The sequence below is a fragment of the Myotis davidii genome, unplaced genomic scaffold, assembly GCF_000327345.1.
Source record: "Myotis davidii unplaced genomic scaffold, ASM32734v1 scaffold1844, whole genome shotgun sequence".
Classification (NCBI taxonomy): domain Eukaryota; kingdom Metazoa; phylum Chordata; class Mammalia; order Chiroptera; family Vespertilionidae; genus Myotis; species Myotis davidii.
In genome coordinates, this window is record NW_006294716.1 from 103,859 (window position 1) to 116,061 (window position 12,203).

General features: G+C 55.9%; 1 protein-coding gene across 1 annotated transcript in view; it reads left to right on the plus strand.

Annotated features, from left to right (window-relative positions):
• The window catches only part of MYO7B (myosin VIIB), an 81,747-nt gene that overhangs the window by 799 nt on the left and 68,745 nt on the right, over positions 1-12,203 (plus strand). Inside the window, 4 exon segments of the mRNA XM_015567482.1 lie at positions 5,960-6,073; positions 6,787-6,939; positions 8,146-8,330; positions 11,589-11,710. Coding sequence (XP_015422968.1) covers positions 5,960-6,073; positions 6,787-6,939; positions 8,146-8,330; positions 11,589-11,710 — 574 coding nt within the window.

The following is a 12,203-nucleotide window of genomic DNA, read 5'->3' on the forward strand; positions in this document are numbered from 1 at the left end:
GGTGCCTGTCCCCTCCACCCCAGCTCCCGGAGAGGAGGGGCATGGGCGCCTGCACCGCCTCCTGCTGACCCAGGCGGCTCGAGGGAGGCCTTGCTGAGCGCATTTCCCCGCGCCTCCCGCGCTCAGTGCCAGTGGCTCCTCCCCGTGCCCACGCCCCGGCCCGGCCCGTGGGCGCGCTCACAGGTCCTCACAGGCCAGGAGCCTGAAGCTCAGAGGCTTCGCGACCTACCCAAGGTCATAGCCTCACGGAATGGGGTGCGGGGGGCGGGCGGGGGCGGCGCGGTAGAAGCAGGTGTCTGACTTCAAAGGGGCTGTCTATTCATTAGCCTGCTGGGCGGAATGGAGCCTGGACAACAGGAACCCGTTCCTCACGGGCGTGGTCAGGACACCCAGGGCTGGTGTGTGGGGAGACCTCACCACCTGGCTGCAGACCCCCGCCTCCTCCCTGTGCGACATGGCCTTCCTTCTGTGTGCTCAGAGAGGGGGAGAGAGAGAGAGAGAGAGAGAGAGAGAAGGAGAGAGAGATAGGGATAGGGATATATATACATATACATATATATATGTGTATATATATATATAGAGAGAGAGAGAGAGATACATATATATGTATACACACACACACACATATATATATAGAGAGAGAGAGAGAGAGAGAGAGAGAGAGGGAGAGATAGGGATAGGGATATATATATAGACAGAGAGGAAGACAGAGAGATCTGGTATCTCTTCCTCTTCTTATGAGGACCTGATCCTACTGAGTTAGGGCCCCCCTTTTGACCTCATTTAACTTGAATTACCTCTTTAAGGGCCCTGTGTCCAAATACAGTTACGTTAGGGGTTAAGGCTCCAACATATCGATATGGGGGTGATGCAGTTCAGTCCATAAAAGGCTTTAATATTTAATCTCAATTATTAAAAAAATTCAAGCACGCCCAATAACTACTTCATGGAAAGAGTTTTTTAAGCAATTAGCAGTGGGCCCCCTCGGCCAGTGAACTTTCTAGTTTAACCCCTTCCCCGGCAGAAACGTGTATACTCATTTTCACAAAATGTTCTTTTTCAGTCGTCGACGAGTATACTAAAAAAATATGGTAAAAAAATATGGTTTGTAGGAAGACGAGTTACAAACTGTTTTCATAACCAGCATCAAAAATACTATATAGAACCAAAATAAAAAAATTAGTCTGAAAAAGAAACGTTTTTAACAAAAAAATTGTTGGGGAAGGGGTTAGTTAAGATGGGATTTGAGTTGGAGAAAACTGATTTGCACACTTCGCCAGGCTCCAGCGGCTCCCTTCGCTGGCTGTGCGCCCTTAGCCATGCCTCTCCACTCTCTGGCCCTCAGTCCACCACTGTCGAACACACGGGCTCTCTGGTTTTTAGTCACTTTAGTGAGAGCTCATTTTCCATCCAAATGAGAACTACGGATGGCTTCATACCTGCGTGCCTGGGACGCTGCAGTGGACAAGGCCGGATGGAAATATTTTGAAATTCAGAGTGCCTCTCTGCTGGGTGGGCACAGTCCCCGACCCATGAAGCGTAGACTCTTGCTGAGCTTGATGGAAAATCCTCATTCCTACCCTCAGTCAGAACTCACCGCCCAACCTATTCTCCAGGCCTTTGAGATGCTGCTCCCTCCGCTGGGTTCAAATAAACTCTCACAAAGATTAAAAAAATCAAACAGAAAACATGCCTTAACAAATGGCCAGGCCCTGCGGGGCGGGGGGCGGTGGGGCAGGTAGGAGGCGCAGGCCCAGCTAAGGAGGCTCCTGCGTGGCCCCTCCAGGCACAGAGCCATCACCGGGCCGCTCTCCCACCACAGGAAGAGAAAGAATGGCGGTGGGGCAGGTAGGAGGCGCAGGCCCAGCTTCAGACGGGCTCAGGCCTGCGCACCGGAGGCAGCCGGAGGCCTCTGAGGAGCAGCCTCCAGGAAGCTCTTGGTTCCCTCAGGGGACTCTGTCTGGGCTGCTCTGTGTGCAGCGCGCGGCATGGCCCACGGAAGCAATGAAGGCGACGGAGCGTCTGGTTCTGCAGCTCAGCCTCTGCTTCTTGAATCTCAGCAAGGACTTAACTTGGTTTGCAGCTGAGTGCTGCTGCTGGTTCTCATTCGCTCCTTTCACGGCCAGCTCTTCTGCCGGCTGCCTTCCCTGCCGCTGGAGCCTTCGAAGGTGCTCTCTCTCCTTCCTGCGAAGGTGCTCTCTCCTTCCTGCGGCTTCTCCGGCTTCCGGCAGAGCTTGGTCCGCAGGGAGTGAACAGCAGTCCCGTGCCAGCTTGGCCCGCATGGCTCAGTCTGATGCAAGTGGTCTCTCTCTCATCTCTGGTTCCGATCGGTTTTGCTGTGAAAGCCTGTCTGCCGTGGACGGTTACCCTGCTTGCTTTGGTGACTCGCCAGCTGTTCTGGCTGCCACCGCTAGATCCCCACTGGAGCTCCATCTGCTGCAGAAAGCTTTTCCTAAGACTCGGAGACTGTCAGCTCGCCAATTCACTGAGTGGTGTGTCGCTCACGCTGGCCCTCCCCACCTGTCGCAACTGCTCCTTGCTGCTCTGGTCATTCCAGCGATTATTCCTATGAAGTCGCTGAGGCACCCCGTTTAAAGAGTCAGCCCCGCTTCCTCTTCCCCGAGGTGACCACAGGCAACCCTCCCGGGGTTCTCTGATCTTTCCTTTTAGGGAGCGATCATACTACAGCGCTCCTTGAGTTTCTGGTTTCAGAAACTCATCATCTCTTACTGACTTTCCACATGCAAACAGGTCGTAGCTCCTCTCCCAGAGCCCCATCCCTTGCACTCACATAGACACTATCCACCACTCCATCCTCCAGGCCTTGCTAAACCCTCCGCACAGTTTACTTGTGTTACCTGCTAGTAAGTATATGCTGCTCTCAGTGAGCCACGCAGTGCACTCTAAGAACTTGCTCTTTCCTTTGCTAGGCTCCACAATTGTCCTTTCCCCTCATCTGCTTCGTTTTCTATGTATTTATCACAACGTTCACCCCAACTTTCTCCCAGATATGTTTATCACCTTTCAAAATGTTGGATTCATGGGGAGTTCGGTCAGCTTCATCCTGGGGATGGAAGCTCTCCCGGAGGGGCCGAGCCGCAGTGTCGCCTGGTCCCATCTGTCTCTGAGCACCCTGTCCTCCCGGGTGTCCTTCCTAGCCACCGAACCTCCCTTTCTGCTCCCCTTCCACGTAGCCCATCTTCCTGGCCCCGAGGGCTTTCTTCCTCCTGGTTTTGACTAGCAAGTCCTAGACCTGCCTCCCGAGGAAAGGTACCGAGCAGGCAAATGTTTGCACCAACTTGCACGTCTAAAAGCGTGTTCGTTCTCCTCGGACGTCACTGGGCATAAGATTCCATTCTGGGCATCCTTTTCCCTGAGAATTTGGAAACATTTGCTCCACGTCGTCATCTGGCACTGCTGTTGAGAAACCTAGCGCCATCCTGACTCTTGAGCCTTTGTATAAAACTTGTTCTTTGCTCTCTGAAAACTGTTATGGTCTTCTCTTTGTCCAAGTATTTTGAAACTTCCTGACCATGTGTGTGGGTGTGGATCTAATTTTCATCCTCTCTACCGGTCATTGAAGTCTGTCACCTACTTGTTTTTGCCAGAAGGCTTATGGGAATAATACTGCCTCTTCAAAAATGTTTGTTACCTTTATACTGGAATGACAATTTGGGTAAAAAACTATTAGATTTCTTTTTTCTATTGTGGTAAAAACACATAATACCAAATTTAATATCTTAACCATTTTAAGCATCAGGTTCAGTAGTGTTAAGTACATTCACATTGTGCAACAGATCTAAGAACTTCTTCATCTTGCAAAACTGAACCACAATACCCATTGCACCTACTGTCCCCCCTCAGCCTTACCGGTTTTCTGTTTCCATGATGGTGACTCCTGTAGAAGCTCCAAACGAGTGGAATCATACAGTATTTTTCCTTTTGTGATTGGCTTATTTTGCTTGGCATAATGTCCTTGAGACCCACCCACACTGCAGCGTCTGACAGGAACGCCTTTCTAAGGCTGCGTGATGTCGCACTATGTGTACATGCCATGTGGCTTATCTGTGCAACTGCCAAGGAACATTTGGTTGCTCCCACTTATTGACTATTGTGAACGATAAGACCACAGTGAACATGGGTGACAACTATTAATTGAGATCCTGTTTTGAAATCTTTTGGATACATTCCTAAAAGTGGAATTGCTGGATCACGAGGTAGCTCTATTTTGATTATTTAAGGAGCCCTCCATACTGTGTTCCCCAGTAACGGCACCGATGTCGTTCCCACCAACAGAGCACCACGGTCCCACTTTCTCCACATCCTTACCGATGTGCGTTGTTTTCTGGGCTGTTGACAGCAGCCATTCTAACCGGTGGATTGCTCTTTTCTTGAGATCTTTGAAGCAGTTACTTGGCCCTCATATAGGATCTGAATTTGTCCTAAATTTTCTCCTTATACATGAATTGATCTTCTCTTCTGCCTACCCTCCCCCCAAAATTATTTCTTTATTTCTAAAGTCAAATAACCGTTATTAGTATATGTCTCAGTTTATTTTTCTTTGTCATTATTTCCTGGTAGCTGGTTTGTTTTCAATCTGTAGATTCAAGGCTTTAATTTCTGGAAAGTTTTCTTAAATTATATCCTTAAATAATATTTCTCTTTCTTTTTCTAGTTTTCTTCTTTAGGCATTCCAATTACCTGTATTTTTGCTGTCTCCCATATCTATTCTTTTCTTCCTGATCCTAATCTTTTAAAATTTCTATGTCATTTGCTCACTTTTCTTGTTCCTGTAGTTAACCTAAAAATAGAAGGCCAAAGTGAGACAAAACAAGCCTTTATTGAGATCAATAAGAATAGCTGTTCAGGAAGCACTGATTCGGGCAGAAGCCAGACAGTGTTCTGACCAGGAGCCCAGGCCCGCGTGCGGACTGCTGACAGGGCCTGTCCGTGCCTGGCAGGAGGCGTTCCCAGGCGCAGACGCTCACGGAGCGACGCCGGTTCTAGACGCCGCCGTTTCACGCTCAGTCCGGGCCTCCTGTCTGCTCCCTGGTGTCCCGCACACAGTTCTTCGGCTGCCAGCTGCTGGGCCGCCCGCAGGCACGCTGCCTGCTTCCCCCCCAGAGGCCTGGGCAGTGAGGTGGGGGAGGCCGCTCCTCCAGGATGGCCGCTCCTCCACTGTCAAGTGGCTCCTTATGCTATTGTTTGCACGATCTTCTGTGACGTTACCGCTTCCGCAGTGCTAGTCTGTCCCCTGGTGTGTTCCCAACCTTGCCGTCATTTCTGACCTGTGTTTATTCTTTTCCTCCATTTCTGTCTTGAGCTCTGCCAGCTGAAGCTTTATCCTGTAAGCTGTCTCACCACCTCAGTTTTTGCTTCTGGTCTGCACCTCAGTAAGGGTTTGGAAATCAAAATGAGATACTTGGTCACAACTCCCCACTGCTCTGCGGCAGTTCTGTTCGCTTGTTTGTTTTCCCTGGTGTGACTCACCGGCTCCATCCCTCCTGTGGATGTCAGCGTCCTTGCCAGCAGACCTCTGCTGTCCCTTTGCATTACTCTTCCTTGAATGGGTGAGCTTTTGTGGCTCACAGGGAGGTGTGTGTGGGCCCAGGCCGTGCTGCAGGCCAGCAGAAACCTAGTGAGGTTTTTGTCTTCACTTCTCCCAGCCAATGGGCTTGGTGCTTCCCGGCTGCTCCCAGGGCGAAGCCTGCATCCTGCAAATCCGCTTGTCCTTCTCTCAGAACCCAGCTGGCCAGGGACACTTCTGCAGCACTTCCGCCACTGTGCTGGCCTGAGTGACCAGGAGGAGAGGGCGGGAGACGGGGAGGAGCAGGCGGGTGCAGGGGAGACAGCCCCAGCCGCCTGGGAGTGCTCAGTGGAGGGGACACACCAGGCAGGGAAGTCTGGAGCAGAAGGGGAGGTGAAGCAGGGTCCAGCCCAGTGTTCTCCCTCCTCCTAGGGTGACCATGTGTGGCTGAACCCCACCTCTGCCAGCAAAACCAACATTGCCATCGGGGGTGTCATCAAAGAAACAAAGCCCGGCCGGACCCTGGTTGAAGATGACGAGGGCAAGGTCAGTGTGCCTGCTCTTCCTCTCAGGGCTGCCCGGCTCTGAGCCCCTCTCCTGGGTGCAGCTCCCACGGAAGTTCCAGAGTCCAAGTGAGGCCTGGGTGGCGGGGAGCCCGCGGGGAGCCCGCCGCCCACGGGACGGGCTGGCTGGCTGGGGGACGGTCCCATAATGGAAAAGTGGGAGGTGGTCGGCAGGTGGAAAACCGGGACAATTAGGGAGCAGGAAGGCGTGGGCCGGGCTGTGGTGGAGAGTGGGGGCAGGGGCGCTGAGCTGGGAAGATGGGAGCTGACTCCGCAGCCTCCATGGGCGGGTGGCAGGAGCGTGGCTTCCCAGCAGATCCCTGTGGCCCCTCCTAGGGAAGCGGGTCGCGTGTTAGCAGTCGCCTCTCTGTTTGCAAGATGACGTTATGGAGTGAACAGCACTTTCACTCACAGTTATTCCAGCAATCTGTGAGGCTCCCCGCTGCCGCCTGCCCTCACCCAATCACAGCTGCTCTGACCCTGGTCTGAAACTCGCCCCTAGCCCCAGCTGCACGCTGACCCTGCCCCAGGCCCGCGGGCCCCAGCCAGGCTGACCTGGTGCGGTCCCAGGGGTTTCTTGGCCTGGACGACAGGCTGACCTGCGGGAGCTGGTGGCGAGGCGGCTGGCTGGCTGAGAAAGTGGACAGGTAGTGGCCACGCGGAGGGTGCCTCAGGGTGGTCTGCCCTTCCTTCCAGGAACACTGGGTCCAGGCAGAGAACCTCGGCACCCTCAGTCCCATGCACCCCAACTCGGCCGAGGGTGTGGACGACATGATCCACCTGGGGGACCTGAATGAGGCGGGCATGGTGCACAACCTCCTGATCCGCTACCAGCAGCACAAGATCTACGTGAGTCCCCGTGCCGCGCGGGCTCCCCACGGGGCTCCATCCCCACATGCTGGCTTCCGGGCGGAGAGAAGCACAGCCGGGTCCATCCCCACGGCCCAGGTCCTCACCGTGCGGCGGGGGCAGGCACATGACCTTTCCCCACCTCTGCTCCCTGAGTGCAAGATGGTGATGATGTTTCCGAGGGCACAGACAGCACAGCGCTGGGCACTGCAGGAGCTCAGTGGGTGTAGCAGAAGGTCTGCTCATGGCCCAGTGAGCCGAGGTCACGGCTGGCACAGTCACCTGCGAGGCCCCTCCTCGGCTGTGCAGACAGTCCATGCGGCCAGCCTGGCTTCTGTCCAGGGAGCTTGTCACACCAGGAGGGGTGCACTGATGCGGGCCCTTTTCCCGGTCTGGCGTGGGCAGAGGTCCACCCAGCAGGGCAGGCTTTCCCAGGACCAGCAGCGTCCCAAATCCACGCCAGCCCTGCCTGAGTGGGCGTGGCCGGGACGTCCCTGCACCCCTGGCCGGTCACAGGGAGATGTGGCTCAATCGGCTCTTCTTCTGGGGTGCCTAGAAGAGTGGGGAGTGAGCAGGGCCATGAATGGGGGAGGGCCAAGCGAAGACCAGGAGGTGGTCCTGGGGAGGGGCACGGGGCTCTTGAGCCCCTCTGCCTGAAGATATGTGGGAGCTCCTGGTCTGAGAGCAGGGGCGAGCTGCCTTCTCTCTGGCTGTCACCGTCCTCACAGGAAGCTGGCTTAGCCTCTCCATTCCTAAAACAAAGACTAAGAGGGATGATCATGTGACTTGTAGAGGCGGCTGCCCTGTCCCACCCCCAGGGGGCAGGTAGGGCACGTGGGGTTGCACATGAGCAAGCGGTCCTTAAACGGGTCGCAGGGATTAGTGGGGGCTGACATTGCTGACCGCCTCACAGGGGCCCTGTGGGAGACGGGACACTACCTCATATGTCCAGCCCGTTTTTATCCAGCTTCTAACTACCCAGTAGGGTGGTAAACGTTAACAGTGACTGCCTCACTCAGCCCTCCTGTGAATGCACCCCGCCTGGGAGCCCTCAGTCACGGTGAACACCTGCCTCTTCAGAGGAAGGACTGAGCAGCTGAGTGTCTTGTTTCCTGCCAGAATCAGACCCCTCCCCCCGACACCCGCCCCCCTCCCCCAAGTGCTAGCCCTCGGGCGGAGAGCACTGACCTCCTGCTCCTTCCCCAGACATACATGGGCTCCATCCTGGTGGCCGTGAACCCGTTCCAGGTGCTGCCGCTCTACACGCGGGAGCAGGTGCAGCTGTACTACAGCTGCCACATGGGCGAGCTGCCGCCGCATGTCTTCGCCATCGCCAACAGCTGCTACTTCAACATGAAGAGGAACAAGAGGGACCAGTGCTGCATTATCAGGTGGGCGGCCGCCACGTTCCTGGGACAGGCCAGAGGGCCAGGCACTCCTCTGAGCGTCTTGTAAAGGACCCTCTCCCACAGACAGTGTGTGACTTAGGGGCTGTGTTCAGCTGCCGACATCCTCCCCCAAAGCCCATGAGCCCTCAGGCATCTGGCCCCTGCTGCCCCTCTGCCCTAAGTCTTTCCAAGCCTGTCTACCTCCCTCCCTTCCTCCCTCCCTTCCTCCCTCCCTTCCTTCCTTCCTTCCTTCCTTCCTTCCTTCCTTTCTTTCTTTCTTTCTTTCTTTCTTTCTTTCTTTCTTTCTTTCATTTATTGCTAATCCTCACCTCCTTCCATCCTTTCTTCCTCCCGAACCTGCTCTCCCAGGGCATCTCCAGGGCCTAGCGTGTCCCCACCCCCAGCGACTATTTCCTGAGACAGGACAGATGGGATGGCTCTTTGAGAAATGGAATGTAGCATAGGCATTTGGGGCTGTGGTCAAACAGGTGAGGTCTCACTAAAAACAACAGAACTCAGGGCAGGCCTCAGGTGAGCACAGGGCAGCAGCGGTAGCCCTCCAGGCACTGGGCTCAGAAGGGATGTGTCCCTCCAGTCCAGGACCCAACCTGATTCAGAGAGTCGTTGCCCACCTCTGCTTCCTGCACAGGCCCTCTGGCACCCAGGCAAGGGAGGGCAAGGGGACAGCAAGGAGGAGGGGGACTTGGCTCCAAGACACACTGCCTGGTGCTCTAGTTGTTTCACTCACTCACTCACTCACTCATTCCCTCACTCATTCATTCACTCATTCATTCACTACTCATTAGTTCACTCCCTCCCTCATTCATTCACTACTCATTCATGCACTCACTCATCAGAGGTGCTGTTGTGCTCCACCTATGCCTCCCCATCCTAAGGTGGAGAGACCACAGCAAGGAAAGGGTCACCATCCCTGCCTCAAGGAGCTTCCATCTTGGAGAAGGGAGACAGACAGACAGGCAATAAATAAGCAGGTGTTTCCAGAAGGTCATAGGAGCTTTGACGAAAAGCACTGCAGGAAAATAGGAGAGAGAGACGGGACCCAGGCGGGAGGTGGAGGGGCAGACCAGCCAAGCTCTCAGGGGAGGAGAGGTTGGAGCAGCACCAGAACGAATCCGGTAGCACAGGCTCTCATGCTTCATGTTGCCAGCAACTCTGACCGACATGCTATTCCTGTTCTACTGTTGGAAACCTACAACCAGAGAGGGTGAGACCCCTTTCCAGGGACACACAGCCATCAAGCAGGGGACTGAGACCCTGGGCTCTGGAAAGGAAGGGGGGGGGGGAATGTCCACTTCCCCAGTGAGAGGGTTTCTGTGCCAGGAGCTGGTGTTCTTGTTACCAGAAAGGGGCCTGGCCCTGAGCGGTCTGCCTGGGGCCGGCCAGTAGCGTGTGGGCCTAGACTTCATGCGGGAAAGATCTCACAACCGGAGTCCAGTCGCGAGGCAGCATTTAGAAAGCCCGGACAGTGGGACAGGGAGGGCTTAGCATAGAAGAAGCAACACGGACGCCCAGGCTGGGGTGCCCTCGGTCTCCGGGAAGCCTGAGAAGAGGGGGCCTTGGGCAGAAGCTCAGGGATTAGCCTGTGGTGCGCTGCTGTTGTCCGTTGCTGCCCTGGCTGCAAGCCCGTGAGGTCCCCTAGAGTTAGGAGATGTTCACCTGTGGGGAGAGGCGGGAAGGGAAGGTGGGTGCTGTCCCTGGGGAGAGCTCTGGGCCCTTTGTCTTGAAGCTTTTATCTCTCTCTTGCAGGCGGGAATCTTAGGGGAGGTCCCCAGGGAGGGTCTTCATAGAACACTCATCTGTTTCCAGGTGGGCTCCCCAGGGCATGGTCTCCACCGGGGGTCAGTGTAAGGGCAGGGGGTCCTCAGTCAGCACAGCTGGTCCTGGTGTCACTCACCTGGTTTTGCTGTTTTTCTGCATCTGGAACTGAATTACACTGAGGCCTCGAGGTTACCTCTAGGGAGGGGCCTACTGCATCTGCTGTGCATCGCTCTGCCGGTTTGGTTCAGCTCTCTGCCTCAGTTTCCCTGTCCCACTCATGCTGTCTCACTGGTCTGTCTCACTCTGACCTCCCTCAGGCTTTGCCAATCTGCCCCTAGACTGGGGGCAGGGGCCATGGCTGGCTGCAAGGCTCACGGCCTCACCTTCCTCCAGCACTCAGTGCCTGAAAGGAGGGTGGAGTACCGGACTCCCACTCTTTGCATGGACACTCAGCCAGTCAGTCAGACTGCCCCTGCCCCTGCCCCTGTGCCTGCGCCTGCCCCTGCCCCTGCCCCTGCCCCTGCCCCTGCCCCTGCCCCTGCCCCTGCCCCTGCCCCTGCCCCTGCCCCTGCCCCTGCCCCTGCCCCTGCCCCTGCCCCTGCCCCTGCCCCTGCCCCTGCCCCTGCCCCTGCCCCTGCCCCTGCCCCTGCCCCTGCCCCTGCCCCTGCCCCTGCCCCTGCCCCTGCCCCTGCCCCTGCCCCTGCCCCTGCCTCTCCGTCTGATTTGGCCGGAGCTCTGGGAGCTGACTGATTTGACTGGCATAGCAAAACTTTTTTAAAAATTAATATTTTCAAGTGAAACAATATTTGTCTGGGATTCGCTTCAAAATAGTACAAGAGGGGAAACAAAATTGGCCAGAGGCTGAAGCTGAAAACGGGATTGTGGGCGTTTATCGTGCAAACTGCACCGTGCAGGGGCCCGTGGGGTCACGAGACAGGGCAGGCCTGACTGGCCGCTGCCGGCGCTGTGGCCGCAGTCAGCAGACATCGCACCCCTCTGCTCCATTTGTAATGCCTGACAGTGTCCACAGTAAAGAATAATGGACACAAAAGTAACATCCCAGCCTTGGCCGGAGCAGTAATATTAATGGCTACAAATTTGAGTGTTTGCTATGTGCCAGACACAGTATGTTTTCTGACTTAATTAAATGTCCTAAGTAATTTTAAAAACTAATTTTCATTTCTCACCACCATGAAATTAATATATATTCACTATGAACATTTTAGAAAAATTCAGGAAAATATTCTCAGGAAAAAAATTGCTGTGCCCGTGACTCTGGAACCAAATCGGGCCTGCCCGCAGGGCTCGCGGGGAGAGGGTGAGAGACCGCACCCCGTAACCCCGCAGCATGGACGTCTGCACCCAGGGCGAGGGCCTGGGGGGCTCTGTTCAGACTGCCCAGGAAGCAGGCCTGGGCGTGGCCAGAGAGTTGAGGGGCGGAAAATCTCCTTTTCTATCGACTAACCCCCTCTACGTCTGCAGTGGCGAGTCCGGGGCCGGGAAGACGGAGACCACCAAGCTCGTCCTGCAGTTCCTGGCCACGGTCAGCGGCCAGCACTCCTGGATCGAGCAGCAGGTGCTGGAGGCCAACCCCATCCTGGAGGGTGAGCAGGCGCCCCGCAGGCCCCCGCCCGGCCTCCCTGCAGGAGGAGCCTTTGCTTTGACCAGGGGCCCCGGGGGAGGGGGGAGGGGGCACCCCCTTCCAGACTTCTGAGGACTCCTCAGGACACGAGGGATTGGGGCGGGAGCGAGTGTGGGGCCTCGAGGGAGCACGAAGGGGAGAGATGACGACCGTAGAAGCTTCTACTCAGTGTATTTTCCTCAGGATCGAATAAGTCTTTCAAAAGGGGTCCAAGATGAAATGAACTTGGCCATGCTGGGTATCGAGTTCGGGTCCTCGAAAGCAGTCGCCAGCCCGGCTGGGCCTGTGGAGGTTTAGTGAGGGAGGAAGCAGGGTGCCCCCGGCAAGCCTCCGGCCGGGGTGCCGCAGGACCCTTGGGTGAGCAGAAGGCCGTGCAGGCCTGAGGGCGGCCAACCCCACGGAGCTCTGGGTCAGTGCCAGAGCAGGAGTCCTGCCCGGGGCGCGCCAGGCCCCAC